Raw genomic sequence first — 27,993 nt, 5'->3', positions numbered from 1 at the left:
TACAATCTATCCATCTGCCATCTGGCATGTGTTATTTTTTTGCAAATGAGGCAAAAACAAACAAACAATTTGCTTGCATTTTTTCAGTCAAAATCAATCCATTTTACTTTCATAAAAAAAATCCCAAACATGTTAAGTATGGGTGGATTGAACCAGTAAAACAGTTTTTTTTTTATTTGTCACCTTGGCTAAATGCACTATAACTATAACAAAACTACTATTGGACTTTAATTTTCCTTTCCGCTACAATAAACAAACATAAAACAACTATATTATGCATTTGAGTCAAGAAAAGTATTTGCATTGGTAGGATTAGCCCACTGACCAAAAAGTATTTGTTATTTATCTGACCATTGAGAAACTAGTAACCCTAAGGGCCCTTGCACAGTAGTTCAAACCAGAGAAGAAGAGAATAGTCTATTTTCATCTTCTCTGGTCAAACTAAACAACATATGTTGAAGTCAGTCAAGCGTGGTGGAGGACAAGCAAGCACAGTTTTCTGCACTGTTTCAATGCATGGTCATGCTCTGACTGAGACAGGAAAACTTGTCTCTGAAACACAATTTCATCATTAAAATTGTACATTTTTGCCGAAAAAATAAAGAAATAATTTTGAACAATTCCTTGGGTGAAAAATTAATATTAAGTGGAGATAATTAAACAGTTTCAGGGCTAGGGTGTCATGAACCTGAGTTTCCCCTATTGCTCAGTGCAGTGCACATACAGTGCATTGTTTGTCCTCTAGCAAAATTGCCAAGGCATGGATCAATACCTTGCAGAAAGTTGCAGGCTATGCAAGCGCTCTTTGTGTCAGAGTGGAGATAAACATATTTAAAAACATCATCAGTAAATATTTCAAATGCTGCATAGGTAATGATGAATCCAACGGACGAGGATACATTTTTTTACATTGGGTGTACTGTAGACTGATTCACGTAAATCCGTCTCCCAAGTGAAGAGGCACTATCTGGTATATCATATATTTGCAAAATACTGTAATTTTACTTTCAATGGCTGTTCAGTTGTCCATTTCTAACAACCACGATGACACATTGTACACACCTCATTATGATTAACGCGTCATGCACTTCCTTATTGTCTCGAGTTTACTTGTTTTTTTAGAAGCCTTTCCTTTACGCTTTCTGTCCGGTTCATCATCTGATCCCATCAAGTCTGTAATAACTGGTATACCAAACACATTTGTCATGTGGTATTTCTCTTTGACATCATTCAGAGTCCATGCTATAACACAAACATTTTGCTGCTTCCACAAATCCAACACTTGTCTGAAATGAACAACAGGGGAAAAAAGAGGGAAAATTATAACACTTTGGTACCCACTACCCACCAGTATGGTCATCTAAAACTTCAATATGTAATTTTCTTTGGATGCAAATCTGCACCTCCTGGACCATCATAACCACTTATCTACATTATTAGTAATCACGCTTAGAAAGGATGTGTTTTGGTATGAAGGGTATAAAATAAAAAGGGTGGGTTTGAAATAAAAAGGGTGGGTTTGAATCACCACTGCCAACTATGATCAATGTTTCACTCATACACAAGACATTTCAACCATCATAATAATTTCGATTGATGAACACAGTAATTAAATTAAAGCACTTCAAGGCTTAGTCTTCCAGGTTTTGTATGTGTTGCTATTTTAGTGGTGTTGAAATTGGATTTAATTTCTTGAAAATATCATCAGCAGAAGAAACATGTAGAAGAAACTAATTTAATGTGACTTGTAACCAATTTGAATGGAAATGTGGGAAATAGCCATATATGCAACAATTCAAATGAAGGTTTTTTATTTTATTTAAAGGATCTATCATCTTATGTAGTAGGGATCACACCACTAAATAAAGTTCCTATTCTTTTATGTGTTAAAAGGTACCCAAGAAATCGTCATTTTCTCATGGCTATAACATCATCGTTCATTCACAACACAATTTTTCCAAAAGTTCATGATATATTCTACCCTAGAACCAGCATTTTTTTGGTAGTAGAGTGGCTCGATTTTTCGCAGTGGTGCATGGAACAGGATGTAAACCATACCAAACTCTACAGCTTAGCGCCTCTATGTTGTGACATAAGTTGGTCCATGGAACAAAAAAAACCTTCATAAAATTTCAGAATTGTAGTATTTTTTATCTTTTTATGCTAACATCACCAAAAATTGGCATATCAGCCTTCATTTCAAACTTTATTTTTCCATTTTAATGTACCTGATATGTACAGCAAATTAAACACCAGTCATTATTTCTTCAGTCAGATAGGGTTGGACCTGATTTAGTGGTGTGATCTCAGTAGAATACAACTAAAACATGTTAAAATGACTACTGCTGCTTCATCATTTGAATTGCTAATGCTTTGAGAGTTATACTTAAAATTGAAAAACACAAACTCTCCAAGTTTTTTACCTTGAAATTGTATCCTTGTAAAGCAACACAAATGAAATTCCACAAAAGTACCAGAGCCAGGCATACACAGACCATGTTAAGGCCATGTCTCCAACTACCATGGCCCACTGCCACCAGCTTGGATCCAGTGGGTCAATGTAATTCCACTCCAGGTAGTTCTTCCTTGTTCGTAGCCCTGTCATAATGTTCCTATCATGCTTTCTTATCTGAAATTGATCAAAAATAATAGTCATAACAGTGGCTGGTTAGTGACTAAATAATTAGTTGTTTTGCTCCACTTCTCTGAAAAGAGGGAAAGCTCAACTACCTGTGTCATAACCAGAGTCACATGGTGTATGGTATCAGAACATTCCCTCTAATATCCCCTCTCCTGGTGCATCTCATTCTTTAGAGATAAAATCTGTAGTGGTTAATGCTACTAAGTGTACTTTTGACACCATCCCGAGAGGCGGTGGCTGTTAACTTTTCTGTCAGACTGAGTGTCAGAGTTGTTGGGCTAGTAACTTTTAGTAGGTCACCTGCCTAACTGGCTTGTGTAAAAAATGAAAGGTGCAACTGTGTATATACATATACTCACCTAACAAGGAACCAATGTGATCAGTGCAGTGGCAGTATCATGATTTTTTCCACAGGGTCAATGATGGAAGAACAAAAATGAAATCCCGGAGGGAAGGCGGAAATAATCTTGTCCAAACAAGTGGGATTTTTGATGACTTTTTGGTTTCATTCAAACGTTTTTGATTAAATGTTGGGTTATATGTGACACGATCTGGTCCATGGGGCTAAAGGCAGCAAATTTGAAACTGAGATAAAGGTAAAAATATAAAGTATAAAAACAATAAAATACATAAGAAAATAGACATTAAAAACTTCATAACTTTAGAACCAAGTATGCTAGACCTTTGGTGTTTTCAGTAAATGTCATAGCCTATTGTATGTATATGGTCAATTCCAGCGAAAGCGGTACAAAATTCTCTCTATGTTAACTTTCCACTTTAAAATGTCATTAATAAAGGAAATCACGTTATTGATGGAGCATATCATGTCACGTCCAATGTGGTCTCTTTGTGCATATAGGCCTTTACTAGCAAGTCATACCAGGGGACAAGTTATGATAGCTTAAATGAATTGGCGTTACCCACGAACTAAAAGACAAAACACCATATATGTCATTGAATGTCCTTCAATCAAAATGAAATTATTACCGTTATAAAGACGTTTGCATGATCTCTCATCATATGTAAAACGATTGAATTCCACCAATGTTTGTGGACTCTAGAGGCCATTAAGTCAATTTGGCTAATAATTTTGTTACCAGCGTATCAAAAATAAAATGATCGTTCTGAAAAATGTTAAGTGAATATGCCATAAATGACTATATCATGAAACGAAGTTTCGTTCTATAATTCTGAGGTCCAAGTGATTATTTTATGCAAATACGTTTTACCCATAAAATTCCATAAAATCAAATTTGACGTTACCCACGTATCAACTGTTACCCACGAGTCCAGCAAATATAATTGCCATAACTTAAATCAACATTTAAATGACTTTGGACACTGAATTTAGTTTGACAAGCGCTTAAAATTGTAAATCGTAATAAATCGTTCACCGCTTTAAAAAAGAATCTCTGACGGTTTAAACTTTTGTTACCCACGAATCCCGAATAGATGCTAACCTTGAAAAATAAGGAGATTGTTTATTTTAAGTTTAAATCAGCACATATTCAAGCCATGGGTATGATATAATTTTGACAGTACTTACAGTTTATACACCTAAGAAACGCAAACCCCAAAGCGGTACTATAGCACTTATAGCTTTACCCACAATTGGCGTTACCCACGAATCCAAGGATTTACTAAGTAAATTATATGTTTCTTATGCATCTTAACATTTTGAAAACATGCGAAATAGGTTCCAAAACAGTCCTGTTTAATAGCGTCCTCTTGAAGGTATACTGAAGCTGCATCATGAAGTTTTGATTGATTATCCTAAATTACCATTTTTTGGGTAAATGCAATTGGTTAGAGAAGCGGGAATCATTGAAACACAATGGAGGAATAACCGCATGGTGGTTTCCAACCTTCTGTAATATTTTCTATTTTGCCGCTTACCAATACATACCTTCAAATATGTGTTACCCACGAACATTTTGGTTACCCACGAATCCCTACTTAAATTATAGTTAACAATGTATTGATAGTGTTTTAGTTCATAGGAACTGTCAAACACGAGTTAATAGAATATTGCTGCATGAAAATATGGAATGATTTTACTAAAATAATAATATAAAACTGTTTGCTCTGTCTATTTGAATTTGACAACTTCATTATTCTCAAAATTTTTATACCCAAAATGCCATAATGATCCATTCTAAATATTCCATGTAGTCTGTATTTTGATTAAAATTCATTTTAGTGCCATTGCAGCCTGAATTATTGACATACGGAAAAGTATTTTTTATTTTTATTAAAAAAAAATTAATAGGAATTGCTATTTTCCAGACTCTGTTACCCACGAATCCATCCGAGATCCTCATCCTGCGCCCAGATACACAATCTTACTTTATATTTATATGAAGCATTTATTCTAATCTATCGAAATAATACAGTAATGTTAAATGACAGCCACTTTGGAAAGAGTTTGAAGAATTGACACAATCTTAACTGTACACCTGGTTCTTTCTGAAAATTTGTAATAACCAAAATATTTCTTTGTAGATATATGTAATAAAATTCTATTTTACGTTCAAAGTCTTCACCGATTTCTAGTGTATATGAGTCACACATAAAATATTGAAAGATATTAAAGAAAGTGAAATTTTATGGCGTACAACAGGTGAAAAATGCTTGAATTGTGGGTAACATGCATATGCGCATTGAACACTTTATTTGGTCTAGCAAGAAAAGTTATTTTTCAATCCGATGGCACTTCCACCTGATGATTCACTAGACATGATCGTCTCATTTGATAAGTCTAGAATTGAAAAGGAAAACATTTTCAAAATGGCCACCAGAGAGAATTTTGACCCGCTTTGGCTGGAATTGACCATATAATGTAAAAATTACAGTAACTCAATTTTCAAAAATGCCTCCTTTGGCCCCATGGACCAGATCGTGTCACATATAAAGGTCATTAACGACGGAGTACCTCTGCAGGAGAGTGCCTTCACTGCTGACACATGGGTACACTATGGATGTGATTACGGTGCAGGTACTTCCACTGAATAACCATCGAAGTACCTGAGACTATGGTGTGCCTATAAGTCACCAGCTCAGCTGTACACGGCAGTTGACTCTTAGGTGACGCATGGTGGAGTACCAATGTAGGTACTCGGCTATATGGGGGTATCTACTGTATGGTGGCCGATGTTAGCACTTTAGTGTAGTACCGACATAGGCCACCACGGGTAATGGTACTCGGTAGCAGCAGCGGTAGTAGCTGCAAAGTATCAGGGCAGCAGAGGTACGCTGTAGCCAGGAATCCTGTAGTGTAAAAGTGTTTGTCATACATAGGTGGTAAATGGCTGTGATGTATACATGTAAATGTAATACAACATGACTTCTTTTGTTCAAAACTACAATTAATTTTTTGTGACTAAAAATGATTCATGTTGCTTGATCACTTGATGATTAGCTGCAACCTTTGGTAGAAACTGCCAAAGAAAATAAATGGATCAGTATTGTAAGCTGCTTCCCACTGTAATCAATCCAGTACTGCAGTGACCAATTTGGTTCCACTTGTACACCAATGATATGGTTGTTTACTCACCCTATAGAGCACAAATGGCATAAAAGAACATACTACAGCTTTGTCATATAGCCAAGGATACTTCTTAAATAGCACCAGCAATGCATGCATCATCTGCAAAATGAAATAATATGAACTAAGATGATTATACAAGGAAGGGCAGTGTACCTTGGCAACATATTATGTACATGTAGCCAACTACTGAATTTTACCCGAGGATCAATTGCAAGTGCATCATTCCATAACACGAAGTTTGCATATGAATTTCTTTTTAATGCAGCAGCGCAAACATGTCGGTGGATAGCATGGAAAGTGAATGATTACGGTGCAGTAGGTGTAACTTTTCCAAGCCACCCTAATTTCCTAATTTGCATGTGTAAACTTCTTATGGAGGTTGTGCATATGGCATATCTTACCGTAAATGGCGGAGTACTCAAAAACAAAAGCATGATTGCAATCTACCGTGACAGTTCGTCTCACACACATAACAAATGCACTACGAACAAATAGGTTGATGACATTTGATTGAATTGACTGCACTGCGCCATGATTACGGTGAAGGACACTGGTTCAAATCCTTTGTTTGGAGCGAATCAATTATGGTACGCACAACCTCTATAGTGGAATGATGCACTTGGAAGACACATGTCACACCTCTAAGAAGTCATGAAATGCGCATTAAATATCAAGTGTTTGATTTAGAATACCCTTATATGATAATTCATGTTCATTCTTAGAAAAAAGTTATTATCAGCCATATATTAATGGAAACATGATTACTTTAAATAAAAACATGATAAAACTAAAAACAAGTCATGGTACATCTAATTTTCAACTATCTACCCAATCTGAAGTGACACTAAATGACACTTGACCTGCATTGAACTAGTTTTTTGACCATTACTTACCTTAATTGATGTATCTTTAAGGTCCATTAATATGTTGAGGTTTAATGTGTCACATAATTGGATTGCATCTTCAAGGCTTGGAACAGACTCGTGACCAAACGATACCCTGTATGTAATTGGAAAAATACAGACTTTGGTGTGACTTTAAGATCTGTTGTTGATTTCATTGAAACAAATTACAGTGGAAACTTGTTAACACAAAGTTGCATGGGCTGATGATTTTAGTTTGTGTTATCAGGAGTTTGTGTTATCAGGTTTGTTACAAGTTATAAATTTGGGACTTTAGAATCACTTGGTGTTTATCAGTAAGCTTCAGTACCTTGTGTTAAGAAACATGTTTCCACTGTATTATTCGGTTATGCAGGAAACTCATTCATTGAAACTACTAAATAACAATGTGATCACGGTGACATGCCAGGAAGATTTATCCTCTCTAAACTTTTCAAACTGATACGTACATACAATCTAACACTAGTACTGAAATAGTTAAATTCAAAACCTCTGAATGTCCCTTTACATAATGAAGTTTTATTTACCCATTTGCAGATTTGAATTTTGCAGCAGCATTAAGTGTTTTAATCTCCTCGTATGACATCTCAGCAACCTGTCCTGTGCCATCTGTGGTACGTACAACACACTCATCATGACAAAGTACAATCACCCCATCCAAAGTCACCCTCAGGTCAGCAACTATTCCTGATACATTGTATTGTTTGCTCTGGAACAAAATCAAAACAACCATACAATTGTAAATATTTAGGTTGCAGAACTGCACTGTACATTACACTAAGTTACCTTTTAAGGTAACATATTTTATACAGCCATTGGAATGCTGGGAAATAAATGGCAATTCAAACACAAAAAAAATAATTTTGCATTGCAAAACAACACTTGAAGATACAAAAAAATACTGTAATTTGGCCAGACAAGCTTCCTGTTGCCATATATGACTGTTTGCATGATGCCTCAATCGCATCACATATGAAACCTGCCCATGCATATATGCTTTTGGAACTGCAGTTTTTTTGATGTTGGGAACAGTTTGGGTTAATAGCCTCACCTGTAGAATTGCTGCCAAGGTATTTTCTGGTGCATCATGTCCACCACCTGCCTTTCTGACAAACTCCCACTTCACAGATCCTCCATCACTAGGCTCTACATCACTTGGCTCTACATCACTAGGCTCAACATCATTACTCTCACTTCCAAGTTCTGTAATTGGTAACTCTCCCTCACAAAAGGCTTTCACACAAACTTTTGTTGGTGCAGCAGTCTTGAACAGCACCAATACAATCAATGTTACAGCTTCAAAACATATTGCGATGTGAAAGCATGCTGCAAAGGTTATCCAGTGACTGAATAGCAAGATGAGACCACAAAAGATAGCAGCATGGAATAACGACAGATCAATGAGACATTTGAGCCACGTTTGACGGAACAGAACTAATTGTGGTAACATGCTGCTACAAATAGCAAATACATCTGCCACGTAGCAAATGTTCTGAATTGAAGATTATGTCATCTGCTCACAGCAATCCAAGACCAATCAGCACTCCCATCAGCAGATCCACAGCCACTAATAATGTACAATTTAGTAATACTGAATATCCTCTTTGCAAATTGAATTCATCTTTGAATACTAAGACAACTATTATTCCTGCAAATGACAAAGAACAAAACGTAAGTGATATTGTTTTAAAATTGAGATTGAGGATAGACTTTTCAGTTTTCAATCAACCATGCCCTTGCTCCTCCACGTTTTCAGCTTAATTTTAGCTTAATTTAAATTTATTTTTGAGAGAAGAAAGATAAATTGACAATATATATAATTATAAAGGCAAGCACCAGTGCCGTACTAATAACGATGATACTTTCCTATCAGGGTGGATGCCAATTTTTACATCCTTGTCTGTTTCACAGAGAGGAAGACTAAAGAACTGTCAAAACTGTTCCGGTTGTCCAAACATTCAAGTATCAGAAGGATAGTCCCGGCCCCCAACTCAACCCAAAATTGGCAACCATGAGAGTTAACAAAAACCGCGGAAAAGGGTTAATTTTTTCACCAGTAGCAAGGACTGCGAAATTGGCAAAATAGGGGGTATTTAAGTTGGACTGTCCACGAAATTTGACTGTGAAATCAGCAAAATAGGGGTATTTAATTTGCATTGTCCATGAAATTTGGATAAAAGGGTAGGCCTACTTGAGAAAAAATCTAGTAATTTTTGGCAATATTTAGTGTCATTGAAAAAGGGGTGTTTGAAATTCTAGTCATTTAAAATGGGGGATTGGAAATTCTAGTCATTGAAAACCACAAAAAAGGGGTTGTTTTTGGCCAAATTTTGTCCTCGATTTTGTATGAAAAAGGGGGGTAAATTTGATGAAAAATCATTGCAAAAGGGGGTCTTTGAAAGATTTGGTAACTCTCATGGTTGCCAACTTTTGTGTTGAGTTGGGGGGCCAGGAGGATAGTCCACAGAGTGAGTCACACAACCTTCTGAACCTTCTGAAGTTGGTAGTCAGCAGGGCGAAAACTGCATGTCGCTAACATTTAGGTGACTGGCATGCTAGAGGTTTTTCTTCTTGAAAATTTCTAAAGATGGGGCTGCAATGTTTTCCTGACTAAGAGAATTACATGCATGCTTTACTGGTTCTTGGAAAAAAGAGTTTTTGTAGACATCCTTATTGCTGAATGGAACATTAATATGGAACTGGTGGTTTCTTCTTGCACCCGCTGCAGCTGATGTTTGAATGTAGCCCGGTCCCCGCACTCCTTGCATCTCTGCAGGTATTCATGCTCGTGAAAAATTTTGCGAAATAAAGGGTGTTTTCAGATGAAGAAAGCGCGATTCGCGAAACACACAAAAAGGGGTGTTTTTCAAACAATGTGTTCGCGAAATTGAAAAAAAAAGGGTATTTTCATCGAGCAGCCTACTACGCGTTTCTACTAGAAAAGGGTATATTAGAAATATCGATGCGTTTTAGCGAAAATAGGGGTATTGTCGAAGGGCAAATAATTCACGAAATCGCTAAAAAAAGGGGTGTCTTTCCCATAAAAATTTCGCTAAATGAGATGCAAAAGGGGGGTGTTTTTAAAGTTCACCGACAAGCATGAATACCTGCGGGCCGCGGATGCAAGGAGTGTGGGGACCGGGGCATGTAGTCTTCTTTTTGATCCCCACCAACTCGTTATGAATTTTGTAAAACATGGCTAAACAATTTCTCTCCCTTCTGACAGCGAGAATGTCCCATCCGAGATCTTCCAACATGAGTGACATGTGTAAAATCTTGCAGGTTTTCATGAATAGCCCTGAAAAAAGGGGCTGTGCAATAATTATGAGCCCCCCCCCCAGTCTGATATGATCACGACATTACTCATAGTACATAGATGATAGATCTATTATTATTTATATCATTATCATATTATTATTATTGTGTGTATTGAGAAAAAAATAGGTAAGCTTAAGACTAAGTTTATAATAACAATTAACATACATAAAATATTTTATTGTACATCATGTCACGACTCGTGTAAACATGTAAATCAGCTATGACGTGCCTACTGCCTAGCTAGCATGCTAGAGTAAAAAAATACATAATCTTACCAATACTATATCCAATACCATACACTTTAAGTACACTTAAATACTTTAGAATGGCATTGAACGGGTGGAAATGCATGAATGATTGAACTCGGAAAGGTACGACCGTACCAACGTGTGTGTGCATAATTTGTAAACATTGTTGACCTTTAGTCTCAAGCCATACTCAAGAACATGATAATATGAGAATTGATAGGAACGACAGGACCAGACTGTACAGAAGACTACGATGACCTTTGCTGTTGGTACCCTGCATTGTGAGGCGTCGATATTGTTACACGTACAGAATGCGGCGCCGAGAGATGAAAGCCAAAAGAGACCAGCAAACTTTAATTGATTGATATTTCGGGCGCCTAACACTATATAAATTCACAGTGATAGGTGTAACTTTGGGAGAAGGGGTGGTGGGCCCGGGGGTGGTGGGGTGGTGCAAGCACTATAGCGTAAAAGGGCACCGCGGGGGGGGGGGGGGGGCCCAATCGATTGGAAAATTTAGAAAATCCCATCATAGAAAACTATTGCTGAAAAACGGCTTGTGCCCCCATACCCACGTCCCCGCCCACATGATCTGAAAAGCCCGGGCTGAAAAGGCCGTATGAGATGAGCTGCATTATGAACAAGCTCCATCCAGTGAACTGGGGGGGCACTCTCACTTTGGAGATGACATGTATGTAGGGCAACATGCTTGTGTACGTGTGTGTGATTTTGACCAAATTAATAGCTTTTTGCATAAATTAGTTCCAATACGTCCATGATTTGGTAGCTTTTGGCCATTAACTTCAATTTGTCCTATTCCTAAAATTATGCTGCTGTGCCTATGAACCTCCAAATAAATCCTCTAGTCGTTCCTGTATGATCGGATAAACACCCTGAATTTGGGATAAATCTAAATTAATGTAGTATAAAATCAAAATTTCCTTGTGCTTGTGTGCGCTGCAATTTGACATGTGATCCAGATACCACACCACTGGAAACAACACTATTTAAGTATAATGTTTGGTATACGATAATGGAGGGGGGGGGCAAAAAGTTTTGTCTGTCAAAAGAGGGGGGAGGCAAAAAGGGTTAGCGGTCCATCGAGGGAGGGGGGCAAAAAAGTCTTTGAGGGAAAGAGGAAAACCAGCCCCCAAAGTATTAGTGAACACTCCCTAATATTATTTCAAAATTTTGAATAAACATGATAAAGAATAACAAAATTAGAGGGGGCAACATGCCCCGGGCACCACCCTTAGGGGGGTGCCAAATTGACCAATTCAGCTTAGATTATGCGCCCCTCCTAGAGAATTCAACACCCAGGTGTACACACAATTATTACACAGCTCTGTGGTGTAACTGGAGTTTGCTTGCAATAAGAACTTCCACATCAGAATACCAGAACTGTGTTTCTTCACTAGCTCACTCTGTCCTCCATGAATACTGAAGTACTTGCATCATGAAGGGATCAGATAACGATGTTTGCACAGTATTGTTTGTGAGACCTGCATGAGAGCACATAAGACACACCAAATTGCACTCTGAATGTACTTCTAATTAAGAAATAAAGGGTAATGCATTATCCTTTACACCCAAATAATGTGTCCGAGGCAGTAAAAATGTAAATAATGGGCAGGCGCAGCCAGAACCCATTATTTAAACGCTTTTACTGCCGAGGACACATTATTTTATGTAAAGGATAATGCTGCACCTTTATTTCTATTCTATTACCAGAAAATAGTGCAATTTAAAGAGAAAATGTCAATTTTTGGCACAAATATTTTAAGTTGTTTACTTTCAAGGTGGAGCGCGTGTACGCGTAAGTGACAGCGCGTATCGCGGAAATATTGCACGCGTAACCAAGCGTAATGCTGTGCGTAGAATGTGTTAACGGCGCTTGACCCATTATTGCAGAATAATGGGCTCTCACGCGACGCGTTTCAACAAATCACAGTGCGCGATTTTGAATAATGGGTCGTGCAGGTAATAGAATAAGAATTTTAGGTCTTTTTTTTTGGGGGGGTTGATCTTTAATACGGAAGGTCAAAATTTTCAAATGGTTGGCCTTTGCTCCCAGCTACATATACTTTATAAAGAACATATTAGATTTATAAAGTTTACTTCAAGAACTGTTAAAATTTTTAAAATACCAATTTGTAATAATTTGCCATAAAATTTGTATTTGTATCAAAAAGACATTCCTCGTAATCAGAATGCATTTTGGTATGTCCGATATACTCTTGGGTGATTTGGGTCCCATTCAAAATACTGTGCAATTATCGCTATCTTATTCCTTAACATCACCATATTCAAACACATTTTATTGTAAGACTTGTACACATAAAAAAGACAATAGCTGGTTTTCTTGTGTCTTATTCTGCTATGTTTTTATTGAGGTGAAGATATCAACATAATACTTTAACAAACAGAAATAAAATTCACAATTATAACAGTAACTAACAGTAGTAGTAGAGCAACTTCTTTGTAGTTCTTTTATCAGTGGCCTTCTATCATCACAAATTTAACTCGTTCAACAAAGCTCCAGACAGTGCTGCTCGAAATATCACCACCCATAATAAGAAATATGATATGATTCCAGCCATAATCAACATTACCATCAGGTGACCTGTGATCGTCACACAATCGTCTTTGAGTTCCCATGTGGAAATGCTACACCTGAAATAGAAGTCGGCCATTTTTTGCACCAATTCTATGGAACTCTTTGCAATTGGACATTACGAGGGGTCAGAGCCAAAAGACCCAAAGTACAAAAAAGATATGTAATGACATAGGCGTTTCTGTACTTGGCGTTTTTGCCTTCTGGCTCTCACACATTTCATGCATAGTGTTGAACTTGGGCTTTAGATTTTTGCTAATAACCATTTCTGTGGCTATCACTTGTTTATGGTAAACAATCATAAGGTGCCCAGTGTTGTAAGGATTATTTTGGTATCAGACAGCCCTATGTGCAAAAATGCCATTTTGAGATACAGGTATTTTAATGTACTTTGGGCCTTTGGCTCTGACACATTTGCAGTGTTGCACTTCGTTGATAACAGTTTCTGTGGCTATATCTTGATTATGGCTATACAATCATAAGGTGTCCAATGTTGTAAATATTATTTTAGTATCAAAGTCTCATTTTGGCCAAAAATGCACTTAGGGCCTTTTGGCTCTGGCCCCTCAATTAGAAACTCTCAAAATGCAAATAATGCATATTCTGAACATAACCTTTCGTTAATGATACTAGTGCTATACAAATTTCCTGATTATATTGTATTGTATATATCTTTTTAGTCCCAGTTTTTAGTACAAAACACATGAAAGACTTTTAGCTTTGGTAACAAGTCTAGTGACATGTCCACAAGCAGATAATGTAATTAAATCTAATTAATTTTCATTACCATGCCACCAGAACAGCGTGTTGTCATGCAGTGGGCATGCACATCACAAAGATATTACAATTACATAATGTTGACAAAATTAGTCACATCAGTTGAGAGTTACATAGAAACCATACCGATTAAAAAACATCAGCCTAATATATTGATGACAATGCTACTCCCTATTCCAGAAAAATACAGTACTTGGGATTTAAAAAAAATATTATAATGGGGTCTCTATAGAGTCCCGGGTATAGAGTAAATACGGTGTAATTGAATTTTGTGACTGCAATTATAAGAAATCATGCAAAATTGCATGTTTCTGGCCCATTTTCCATCAAATTGCAAAACCATTTGACATTTATTCCCAGTTAGAACAAACTAAAGGATTCATGTAAGTTTCACTCGGCAAAATGGGTTTTTTTAAACCAAGAATATAGTGCTGTATTTTTCTGCAATAGTGAATAGGCTATATCTTTAATAAGGATGTTAAAACACATCCATTTCCCAACAGTACATACACAGGGCCTAGATTTCGTCTTGGTTTGCGAGAATCAAAATCCATCATACATGTAGTCACTGCACTTACTGTATGATACAATGAGAGAAGTTAATTCTCACAACCAAATCTTACGAGAATCGATTCTGTGATTCTCGTCGAAATCTAGGCCCTGCATACAGCAAAGCACACAGCAGATATCATGGGCGTTACATAATAGTGATTAATGAGCATGGTAAAAAGAAAGCCAATATAAAAAAGTGCAAAATATGACCATGTGCTTTTGTTCCACATTTAGCATCCATAGCAAGAATTGACTGTATTTATCCATGCATACAAGAATATATTTTAATTATTATCATTATTCATGGCATGACATGGTCAGTTTTCCCCTTAACCTCAGGCTTGGTTGCATCCAACATTTTTTTTTAATTAACATGCAAAACATTTATTGGACCCTTTCTGTAAAAAAAAGAAACACAATTTTTTTTTTAATAATAAATAAAATCAGTATCCGTGCATGCCATCCACCATGAAAGGATCATTAATGTTGACAGAAGTTGAGGTTTGTCCATTGAACATCGTAAAAGCAAAGAATTTCCCAATGCATTACTTTTCTCTTTACTTCCTTTCTCAATCAAGCAACAGGGACATTCAATATTATTGTAAAGCTTATTTTCAGAATTTTTCTGTTAAATGTCTCAAAACATTGAGAACACCAACATTTACAGACCATTTATGGTGGACTGGATGCTCACATACATCAATGTCTGTGCCTTACATGTAATGTAAGTCTTAATAATTGTCTGAAATTACATGCTGTTGAAACAAATATTACAAGTCAAATGTTTATAACATTGTTTTGATATTCACACACGATCACAATCTAATTGCAAGATACTAATTTACAATTCCAATATTTTTCCCCTTGAATGTTTTTCTTGTGTTTAATGTTTTAAAACAGTTTTTTAAGTTTATATTGACATGTAACCTCTTACTTGGAACTAAAAAACTTAACTTAAAAATGCAGAACTTGAAATTTGAACAATAACTTCCAACACTGGTGCATTTTAACCCTGTTTACATTTTCATTCTGTACAAAAAATTAAAAACTGTTTCTATATTTTATAGAAACCCATACATTTAAGAAACTGCCCAAAAAATCAGGAGTAATTATTAAAAAATGAATATTTCAATAAATACACAATTGCATTTACAACCCACACAAACATGTTTAACATAAATACATAAAAATAAGCAATTTTGTGGAAAACTATTTTGAGCGTTTGATTGCATCGGTTATGACTGGTACTTGTAGTTCAGTAAAGTGATCCTTGCCCTCTTGGGTGTTGACAGTCCATGTAACTACGGCAACATCTCGTTCTCGCCAGAACTGGACAACATCCCTGTGGAAGTAAACAATAACAAGAAAGACAACTTGTCAAACAAGTCACTTGATAATGACTTTATCCTGGTATGCTGCATAACAAGATGATACTTGTACAACTCAATTTTAGAGTCATCGCGTGCCAATTCCATCAAACGGTGGAATGCAGTGTCAGATTTTGTTGCAAATGAATACTGTACATGTAACATGCATACCTCTGTATTTATACCTGGAAGCATAGTAAGCTCAATGGGCAGTTTTACATTTTTTAAGTGTGAAATTAAGCCGTTTTTTTTTTTTTTGTTGCTACGACTGGGCAACTACAACCGTTGCATCCTAGCTCTTCACAAGGATATTGGTCCCTCAAAATGAAAGCTTGTGCTGGCAATTATTTTCAGCACCACCCACCCTTCCCCCTCCCAGCTGTTCTTATCAGATGCCAAGGAGTATTTCACAAATATTGCATTTATACAGTCTGAGATGGTCACCAGAAATGATTAATAATCGCCATTTCTCAACTCACCGTGAAACCGTTGTATGTTTGAGAAGAACCGCTGAATTGCCCACTAAGAACCAGAGCCAGCTGTAAAACGACCATGCCAAGCAATAATCAAGCACTGTTATCAACAGAGAGCCAAACACTGAAGAACCTTTACATTTTGATTGAATAAAGTTTGGTTCTGTAGTTAGGCCTGTCAGAATTTGATCATCACATCGTCGCAACTGAAGGAGAAATAATAAATAGTACAACTGCTTGTTTAGAATTACGGTAAATGCTGAAATGAAAGACACTGCAACTTATCAAACAATTTATTATTTTGTACTATATTTTAAATGATAGCCATATTTGTCACATCATGATCATACTAGGCATGAATTATCCCGTGTAGTTTCTCAATACATTACACAAATAGCTGTAAACGAAAGTAACATAACACATGTCACATTCAACCCCATCTGACTGCATACTGATTGACTGGTGCTTCTTGATTAAAAGGAAACAGCATTGAGATAAACAGTGTCAATGGCATCATCCACAGTGAGATAGTCGGCTGTGTGTAGCGTGTGATGATGCATTGGAGAATGAATTTTAATTAGAGCAATTTCCAATTTTTATTTATTTTTTACCAGTTACTAGGGTCTGAATTTCTGGTGCAGTCACCCTAAGATCATTCATTAAAGGCATATTCAGTGATTTATTTGCTCATCCGGAGGATTGTAAAAATCATCAAAATTCAGTTTTTGGCACCTTGGTTAGTGACATAGAATTAGATAGTGCTAACATAGCCTGCTAGTGGTTAAGCAAAAAGCCATAAATTTATGACAAAATAAGACTTTTTACATGAGTTAGCTTCATGTATTTTAATTGGGCTTTAACTTTGCCAGTACTGCTGCTTTCCCTGTTTTTGCTCAATTTTCCATTTCAAAAATACCTAATCGCAATTTTAATGACTTATTCTACACTTTAAGGACATTTATACACAATTTTAATGGGACTTTTGCTGGGATCACTGAATAAGCCTTTAATAAGCCTTGCCCTGTTCTGTAACTAAGTTTGTGGTGAAAAGTTCAATATCAATTGATACTTGGTCCCTATAGTCTGTCTCCTCTCAAGTTGAGAGTAATGCCACGTTGGATTTCATTCATTACATATATGGTACCCAGGCACAAAATTACCCAAAAATCCCAGCCTTAGTACCTACAATCCCAGCCAAAAGTACTTGGAACACTTGTGTAAAAGTATGGCTGTTGTAAACCTTATTTCTGTTAAACAGAAATAGTGTTATACTTGACTTACTAAAATTTTGCTTTCTTTGGTGTGAAGTCTGTACCGTTTCCTGCTACTACAAACCTCCCACTGCCCCACCAATCAATGTTGAATTTCTTTAGGGGTGCATGACCAAAACAACAACAACTGCAAACATTGATTGGGGGAGGGGGCATATTTGAAGTACCCATGTTAAAGTGTTCCAACAAATTTGACCTGGATTGTAGACTTTTTAGTTTCGGGCGATAGGTATATATATACCCATGGATGTCCTTGACCGAATATTTTATCTTTTTTACACATGTCATACAGTACACACGTTCACTACAGTTGGTAGCACAAACACAACAGCATGCATGGCATATTCCATAGGGTTTGGGACACAGAGTGTGACATGCAGCCATGTTCTAAAAGTATTACTTACAGCACTTTGTTCAGTTATTTTTAAACATGAGATTATATCTTGGTATGTGTAATAAATTGTGCCAGTTTTAAGTTATATGAATGCCATGTTATTGTTAAATTACATAAAATTAGATCCAAAATTGGAGGTGTCACAGGGAAAAAGCAATATCATTCCTTTTTAAGTTGTAAGCACCATCCAAAACAAGTTGATCCCGTACCTGGTAAATAACTTGCGGGTAGAATGAACACACTATGCCACTGTTATATAAGTGTGGGTACTTCTGGAAGAGACCTTCAAGGAAGTTAAGCATCTGAGGAAACAAAAAAATAGTGTATTGGTTAAATTTAATACATCATGGAAAATATTTGCACTTTTTGCATAAAATTTTAAGTATATATTTGGAGGATAATGTTTAGGCCATTTGAAACAAAAACTTGTATGGCCAATCAATGGATCGACACCAACCCGAAACATACATGTTCTTTATTACTATTTACCATTATATTGCGATATTATAAATTGAAAACAATATTGTTAGGGTACATATAAATATGTTTGCCTTTTAGTATGTGACCTTTTCGTCAATCAGTCTTGCAGTACCAGTGAACATGTTAATTAGGAGATATTTTGCAGGGGTGGTAGAATTTTACAAATTAATAAATTATTTTCCTGACTTGAATTCTGCTACATGTACTTTTAGTATTTTTACAGTAAATTTTTTTTAATCCGACAACAGGACACCAAATCAATTTCTTTCTTTTTTGGGGGGAGGGCACATGTCATGTGCAATGGCACTTACTTTTAGTCTGCGTAAGTACTTCCTGTTAACATGTTTATTATTAATATCCACCTATGTCATATCACTTCCTGCTCCAGAGCAGGAAGTGATAGTTTCTATCGTTTGCCCTTTGTCCCCCATGTCTAATTGTCACCACATACATGCCTATATTTGCCTATTGCATGGTTCCGCCATATGCGAGGAGAGCCTCGAACTGGCAATAGACATGAAAGGAAGTATTACGTAACTTTACGCAATGTTATATAACTGGTTCAATTCCCATTCATGCATGCTGCCAGATCGAGGCTCTCCTCGCATATGGCAATGGGTGAATGTCTTTTATATGGTTACATGTATGTGTTGTCCACAACTGTCTTGTCACTTTGCCTTTGATCTGTAGAGATTCTGTCTAAAAGTTGAAAGCTTAGCCCACTAAAAACTTATATGAATTTTACTACACATACTATTGTTATGGATAAATTAAGTAACAATCAGCTCGCCTTTTTTAAACAAAATAAAAACAATGCAATTGGTTAAAACTAGTGCAATGTATACTTATGCATCGAGTGCAATTTATTCTTGTATCACACTGCAATTAACCATTCAATATTATTTCTGAATTGACCTAACTCGGTGCGAGTGGAAACCGAGCAAAAATGTACACGATCGTACATCATTTGAACATAGTCATCGGGGTACCAGAATTTCAAAGAAACATATGTCATTCAGACTTAATGTATCACTTGGAAAGCTGATATAAATAATTGAATCAATTCAATCGCTTCCCTGAGTGATACAATATCCGCATATTGCATAATTTCTTCGAAGTTCCCGAATGATTACAATATTTATTTAACAAATATTATATTTTATGTGTGCAGATGATGCATGCACGCACATACTTTAAGCTTCACTCTGATCAATATATTTCTAATATTAAATGGCTTACTTTCATGTGATATAAGAATACATTGCATGGGAAAGTCAAATATTGCACTCATCTTTGACTTGCAAGATACACAGTTTGTGGCTGACCAAACAAATTGTGGCAAGACTATAGTGGGAATTCCAATTGAATGAACGCAGCTTTCAATAGCGTGACGAATTTTTGCGTACACTGCGCGATGTACGCGAGCGTGTGCGACTGTGCGTGAGTAACGCGGAAGTAAATCCAACCATGCCAACGCCCTCGTGATTGGATAGCATGTATGAAAGGTCGTGCGTTCGCGTTGTAGTTTGAAATACGCAATATACGATCGCGGTTGGATCGAGTGCAGCTGTTAAAAGCTGCGTTCATTCAATTGGAATTCTTACTATAGTGCTTTATTTGTAAAATGCATCTATGTTTGTACTCGTACCTCTTTGGAATAGTTTTTTACGTCAAAAAAGATGTTCAGGTCCAAGTCTTTGCATAGCAGCACTGCCTCCTCCACTGTTGGAATCTGTTCAAAATTATTGTTTGATCTGTTCATGCAAAAGACACAAAAGAATACAAATTAAGGTCTGGTACAGGGGTCCTTCAAATTTATTTGAAGGACAATGTAGAGCCAAAATCATTTAAATGATTTGTGTTTTATAGGACCAAATACACTAATATTTTGCTCTGATTTTGCTGCCTATTGAGAACCCCTTAAGAAGCACTATAGAAAAATTTTCAAATTCGTGGACATCGTGGAACATTCAACTACGCTTGTTACTCCGCGACTAATCATGCTAACTACACACGCGTACAACGCTACTCTACACGTCCATATTAGCGAGGCTATCTGCGTACATCTGCTTACTACGCACAGCCACGCAAAGAGTATGTTCCACGATGTCCACGAATTTGATAATTTTTCTATAGCTTGCACAAAACAATGAAACTGCACTGATCAAGATGGAAGGTACAACAAGACTACTTGTTCAATAGGCATTTCCATTCCTCAAATTTCTTCCACCCACATGCGTCATACATTGTACTAAGTTACAAACATGTAGCCTTTCCCTTCAAGACCCAGAAATCCTGACTTACTTTGGTCCAAAGTTTGCTGCAGCATTGAGTTTCCTGACTTCTTCAAATGTCATGTTCTTTATTTCTCCCATGCCATCTGTAGTCCTGTCCACTGTATCATCATGTAAGAGCACTGCCACACCATCACTGGTCATCTCCAGATCAAATTCCACTGACGAGGCACCATTCTTCTTGGCCTGGTTTGGAAATAAGGGAAACAATTAGTAATGTCATCAATTTCAAATTTGTGCATCTCACCATCTGCGTAACTTGCACTGTCACCAACCCGTTCTTTTATAGTCGGCAAATACCGTAAAACCCCGTTTACAAGCATATAAAGTGTTTTTTATAAAAGCTTAATTAATTCTAAGCAAACGTTAATATACCAATACAATAGATCGGTCTTAAAATAATACTTGTTTGTATATGCTTGGATCCGTAATTTATTTGCTCAAACTCTATAATGGTGACTGGATTAATGTAGCTTTCATCAGAAGCACACTATATGCTTGTAGACGGGGTTTTACGGTATTTCTTCCATGACCATCACGCCGGTAGTTTGAAATATGCGAGGCCAGTGATTTGACATGGATTTTAGTCTAGTGCAGTTTGAGCATCTTATGTGTCGAGGCAGTCATTTTACGCCCATCTATGTAGCTTCTACAACTAATCAAATTAAACAAAATAAAAATTTTACCTTTTGTTAAATAGCAAACTTCAATAAACTTTCACTCAGCTAAAAATTTAAATCTGTAGCAATAGGCACTAGTGGAACATCCAACTCTCACCAGGAGTATCTACATGTACAACATGAGTTTTAAAGGAGAAAATTTTGATTGGCATTTGTTCTAGTTCCGCCTACTGGTAAACTACACACCAGTAGAGCATCCAACATCATGGTCACGACAGTAACCACCTCATCCTGAGTAACCTCCAGATTAAGCCCATATTTATCAACTTCCTCTCTGAAAGAATAACACGGCAATTTAAAAGATGAAATGGAATTAGATGAGCCCTCGCATATCGTCCCTCCTTATGATTGATTCCTTGCTGCCTGTTTTTCATTGACAAAATGTAGTTCCGCAGCACATGTAGCAGCGAGTACCACCCCAAACATTCCATCTCTAGGGAAGCGGAGAGAGCCTCAAGACCTAAATAACTGATACTTACCAAGGTGCATTTCAGTATTTTTAAACCAAAATTCACCACCATTATGACTGAAATGTGAAATATGGTACAAAATATGGTTTTAGACTTGATGATCTTGTTGACAACATCACACCGACCTGGCTACAGATGAGTAAGAAAAGTCCTGCAAAAAGAAAAATGGAAGATTATATTAAATGAGTGATACAAAATAATGCACTGAAAGACAGTCTGAAATCCCTAAATTTAATTTGCCATCTTATTGGTGCCATGAACATCAGTGACCTAATAAAGCTGTTAAAATGTTTTTTTTTTATAATAACAGGGTCCCCCGAAGCGTTAAAATTCAAGGACTTTCAAGGTCCAACAGCATGATTCTCAAGTACTTACCACAACACAAAAATCATGATGCGACTCTCCGATGCGGTACATATCGCACAGTGAAAATTTCGGTCAGCGATGGATTTGGATTTTGTTCTTTTCACATCGCAATGCGATATCGCAACTGTGCACGGTTGTGATTGGCTGCTGGTTGGCAGAATGACCATATAAAAATTCCTTTAAAAAGGAATAGGGCACCCAATGGGAGCTATGATATGATGTGCTGAAATCCGCTTTGGACGTGATGCGTATGTAGGGCTATTAAGACCCCCCTTTTTACCATCGCTGTCACCCAAAGACTCCATTACCAGCACATGCTCTGTCACCTAAGGCCGGCGTCGACAGGTCCTCTGTCGGAATCCTGTCGACAAAGTGAATTTAAATGTCAACATATCAACAGAACTTCGTCCATGGCGACATAGTGCTCAGGCAATGGCCAAGTAAAACTTTGTCAGGGAAGCTCATTTTCACTCAAAATATTGGCCATTTCCAATGTATTTTCAACAAAATGCAATGCCAAATCTTATCTTTCCTACTATTTCGCCAACTTTTCATGTTATTTTCCTTCGGGGGTCATACTTTTGGCAGTATTTTGCCTTGTTTTCCGGTGTAAATTGTACACTTTATCTTGTTTTCCGGTGTAAATTGTACACTTTATCGTTATGTGCTCGCTATGAAGACGGCCATCTTGAATTATGCTGAAATTGCCGATGGTGTTTCTAGATATTTTTAGGTTAAAACTTTTAAAATCATGAAGTCAAGATACGAAATATGTCGACATGTTGACATCAAAAAACTGTGCCGACGCCGGCCCTACTGTCACCCAAAGACCCCATCAATGCCCCATCAAATCAAATCATGTCACCCTTCACCTGGATCATAGGCCTACTCTGCGAACGTACATGTAATAGCGCCATCTCTTCAAAAGCGTTTTTAAAAGACATAAAAGCAGTTTTATTAATGTCGTATTTCAAGCGTTAATTCCCGCTGTATAGAAATACTTTACTTGCATTCAATGCATATTAGTAAACAGTAATAAAATCAAAATCAAAACCAAGCAAGTTGTGTTTTTATTTTTAATTTAAGCTGGGCAAACTTTTAAGCAAAACACTTAAACAGTTGCGAAGTAAATCTAGCAAGCCCGAAATTAGAAGCTTTTTACAATGTCGTGCCAAATAGTGGCCGCGCCGTAGCGGTCACCCAAAAGAGGAAGCATCGCATCTAGTACGAGGAACCCATACCGTAGTAGCTCTGCATTACGGTATGGGATGAAGTGTATACAAAAAGCTAGTGCAATGTTGCACTATAAAAAATACAAGGCTCCTGTAGCTTAAGGGGGTACTACACCCCTCGATAAATTTGTGTCTATTTTTGCATTTTGCTCAAAAACTAATAACACAGTGGTAACAAAAGTTATATTATAGGGGCGTGGAATCCAATTACTACACTGGAATTGCAGTGACCCAAGACAAGCGGTTCATTATTTATGATAAGAAATAAGGTACCGTTAGGATGTACCTCATTTCCTATCATATATACTGAACCGCTTGTCTTGAGTCACTAAAATTTCAGTGTAGTAATCGGATTCCTTGCCCCAATAATATACATAACTTTTGTTACCAGTGTGTTATAATTTTTTGAGAAAAATGCAAAAATAGTCAGAAATTTACGACAGGGGTGTACAATGTAGTACCCCCTTAAATAGTTGCATGTTTGTCATAAGGCTAATGGAACTCGATTGTTAGTTTCCTATTGACCGCCCGCATCTCTTTTTCAATTTGACCAAAACTTTCATTATTTTCATAAAAAAGTCAATTATCTGAACATTGAAATGGAAATAATCAAAATTGAAACTCTCAAAATGTCTGACATCCCCTGCTGATCATAATCAGCACCTTTTCTTAGTTGTAGGGGTAGAGGATGTAGTAAATAATGGAAATTTAAGGATTACCTCATCATGTTTCTTTGATTACAAAAATTGGTAATTTCTTTTCATTTTTATGAAAACAAATTCAAATCTTTTTTCTCTGTAAAGATGTTCTAAGCATTAATACCTGTTTTGAGATGGTCTTTCATCAACAATAGGCCTATATACTTTGGTACTGGTGGGGTACCTAAATTTGGAGAAAGCTGTTCATAAAATCATTGATTTTGTTGACATAATGGATAATGAAAAGAGACCGAATAATGAATAATGAAATAGCGACCTCGTCCTTTTTTTAAAACATCCAATCGGAAACTAATAATCGGGTTCCATTGGCCTAATATTAATTACACAGCTTCTTGTACTTCTTGTCTAAACTTTTATGCTTGTAATTGTAATTAATACCCCTTTATTTATCCAGAATAAATAAAAATTCATTAACACATGATCCACATCGGCGCACCAAACTGAGATGGCACTTCAGTGCAAACTTAGATAGGGCAGCACCAATACGAAAATGTCATACCGATAAATGATGTGTCTGTTTTGCCCGTTATTTAAAGGAGTATTTCGTGATCCTAGCATCCTCTATTTATGTCATTTTTCATTAGATATCCACGAAAAAAACCTATTCCCAAAATTTCATTTGCTTCCGATTTTGCGTTCACGAGTTATGCATGATTTATGTATTACACTGCTCCATAGACAATGCGTTGTAATTTCGTTCTGGTCCCGGGGGGGGCACTCACATGTTAAGGTGGTACGGGTATGTGCGGCGGTCAAGGGTCCCTTTTTCAGGCTCTCCGGCAGTTCCTTAAGCCCCACATTTGAATCTAATCCAGTTCTTTGAGCCTCAAACTCTGACAATTGTAGCTCTTTAAGCTCAAATTTGGAAAAAATTTGGAATTTTTTAGCTCAACAGCCTATAATTTGGCCCAAATTTCAGTTCTTCAAGCCCCTATTTTGCCCGAAAATCAGTTCTCAGTTCCCAAAGTTCGGCGCTCCGCGCCGCACACCCCTACCAAAATTTAAGTTGAGTGCCCCCCCGGGGTTCTGGTGCACCAGAACGAAATTCAAATTTCACGATATCTTTGCTAAACAAATTAATCTGCAAGAAATATTTTGTACATAAACATTATGTAGCCAGAGGTTTCCAGTGATATAAAAATCTCAACTTTTTTTGAGAAAAGTGGGGGGATGAGGCTGTGGATCACGAAATGCCCCTTTAAGTTTGTGTTGCGAACTAATCGCATCACGCTGCCTACTCAATGCAAAAACAAATTTTAAACTATTTTTTTATTGAAAATTACATGTATTATGAGCATTTTCAACATGATACAATCATAATAATAATAATGCATGGATAGCTAAGCTTACCTCTCGAAGGGCAAGTAATGTGTTCTCAGGACTTTCCAGAGCCGCACCACGGTGAGCTATCAGTCCTTCTCTAACCGGTCCAAGGAATGTTTCAAGTCGATTCTTTGACAGTTGGCTCTTCCTCAACATCAGTACAACAAATACAGCTCCGACAAGGAAGGTAGATGTGATATAAATACATAGTTCTGCAGTCAGATACTGCCCGAAAGTTAAGTATAAAACTATGAAAGTCACAGCAAAAACATTGCACAGATTTGCTAATGCACAGAACCAAACGGTACGACTTTTCATCGCCGAAAAATCGAGATTGACGCGAAATGCCATACTTCCTGGTGATACAGTCGTGATTGTGAATACAGTGGAATATTATGTAATTATTTAAAAGCCAATTATTGCATCAAAAAACGTTTACTATGGCATGCTATAATACTTCCTTTCCAACCAGATTTTCAGTACGCGCACAAATAAATATTGATGTGCAGGTGGATCTGTCAGAACCGTCTGGGTCGACCGGTTCCAGACTTCCAGTCAGCTGATAATGCGATGCGAATGGGAGGCACATGCACAGTGCAGTGTTGCTACTTCCTCGCATAATATAATAAATAAATGCGCCTTATATTAAATTTTCATAGCTCTTAAAACCGGAATTTTTGATTAAATTTTAAATAGCCTACTTATGATCAACGACTTTAACCCCCCCAACGAAAGACCAGTTCCCTGTTTTGCCAAACTTTCCTTGCAATGGGACACGGGTAGCCAAAACACGGTAGAGGTCGCAAAATTTGTGCGACTGATATGAAAACAGGCAACATGGAAATGCCACCAGCAAGAACCGGTTCGCAATGTTTTGCCTGTAGACTTGGCACCAGTAGTGACCCAGACAACAAGAACAAGACCGTCATTGGCCCGTTGGACCCCGGCATTGGACCGGGCATTGGACATTTTCCATTCTCAAAAGTTAGTATTTCACGTCAATTATACTCCAAATGAAATTACCGTGGTAAACACGGTAAGGAATATTTAATCAGGATCCTCAGATTACTTTTCCCCCGTTGAAGTTATTGACTGTACAAGTTTCAGCCCTTTCAGCAAGATCACGTAGTTTCGAGATTTTACAAGATTTGTTTCAAGACTAGTCCTAATGTAAACAAAGGAAAGGGCGATTTAGGGTATGACGGGGGCTTGGTGGAATACGCGGTTGTGATTGGTCAGATTCCGGTCCGGAATTTTGCATGTGTTGTTCATGTGAAAAGTGAAGAAGGCTCCAACACCACACCTTTGTTAAAATTTAATTCTATTATTTTGCTGCCTATCATCAATATCAAGCTCTCCGACGATCAAAAGCTCTCAAGTAGCATTGTTTATATTTTGCGCCTAAAATGCCCGCTTGAAATTACATGTAGGCCTAAAACATTGGCTTAAAACATTAAAAAAACTAGAGCGGTTTATACCGCACCCCACGGAGGGGGGGGCACTTCCATAGCGGATATGCAGCATGTGCCTTGGGATAGACCCCCTTTTTCAAACCGGCTTGTACCCAATGCCCCCCCTTTTTGTGTTAGGCCTACTGGCCTACCTATTACCCAATGACCCCCTTTAAATTTCAGGTACTCAATGACCCCCTTTTTATTATTTCCTGCTACCCAATGACCCCCCCTTTTTATTACAAAATGTCAAATACCCAATTTTCAGGTGGTATTTGTATTTTGCTCAAGAAATAATGGGATCTCAAATCCCCGCTAAAAATAAAATCAATTATCCAGTGTGGCCAATTTTGTTACAGTTTGGCACTTAGGCCTACGTTACATGTTTGTACTAAATCAGTAGCATGTCCGGAGGGGGGGGCTTTGGGTGCTGAAGCCCCCGCACTTTGTTAAAAATCACGTAAAATCAGCCATTTTTTGGCGATTTTAGCCATTAAGCCCCCGCATAACTCTGAAAGCCCTTCGCAGGAACAGATCCTGGGCACGCGGGTGTAAATGACCCCCTTTTGGCAATCTTGTACCCAATGACCCCCATTTAACAGTTTGTTACCCCAATGACCCCCCTTTTTTAAAGTTTCATACCGAATGACCCCATTTTTTATTCAGGTTGTGTACTGAATGACCACATATTTTTGTAAATTTAGTTTTTACCTGAATGCCCCCTACTTTTAACATGGCCGAGGCACATCCCTGCCACTTCAGATAGGGAGTGCCTCCCCCGGGACCGCACCATAGCTGAACCATCACATCTTCTCGGCATTTCGAGATAGAGACCCAAAGTATGAATATTTACCAGTCTTATGAGGAGTAGCAC

General features: G+C 37.2%; 1 protein-coding gene across 1 annotated transcript; it reads right to left on the bottom strand.

Moving 5' to 3' along the window:
• Nucleotides 1-11: 11 nt before the first annotated feature.
• Nucleotides 12-26,209, bottom strand: LOC140158527 (uncharacterized). Its single transcript, XM_072181650.1, has 12 exons — nucleotides 25,696-26,209; nucleotides 20,889-21,064; nucleotides 20,233-20,338; nucleotides 18,314-18,406; nucleotides 16,446-16,645; nucleotides 15,810-15,941; nucleotides 8,142-8,586; nucleotides 7,618-7,799; nucleotides 7,082-7,187; nucleotides 6,195-6,287; nucleotides 2,424-2,629; nucleotides 12-1,286 (listed from the first exon to the last, which is right to left on the bottom strand). The coding sequence occupies exons 1-12, from the start codon at nucleotides 26,017-26,019 to the stop codon at nucleotides 1,073-1,075; spliced, it is 2,277 nt and encodes a 758-aa protein (XP_072037751.1). The 5' UTR covers nucleotides 26,020-26,209; the 3' UTR covers nucleotides 12-1,072.
• Between the last annotated feature and the right edge of the window lie 1,784 nt (nucleotides 26,210-27,993).

This window comes from Amphiura filiformis, chromosome 1 (genome assembly GCF_039555335.1).
Source record: "Amphiura filiformis chromosome 1, Afil_fr2py, whole genome shotgun sequence".
NCBI classification, from domain to species: domain Eukaryota; kingdom Metazoa; phylum Echinodermata; class Ophiuroidea; order Amphilepidida; family Amphiuridae; genus Amphiura; species Amphiura filiformis.
This window is presented reverse-complemented; position numbering and strand designations above follow the sequence as displayed.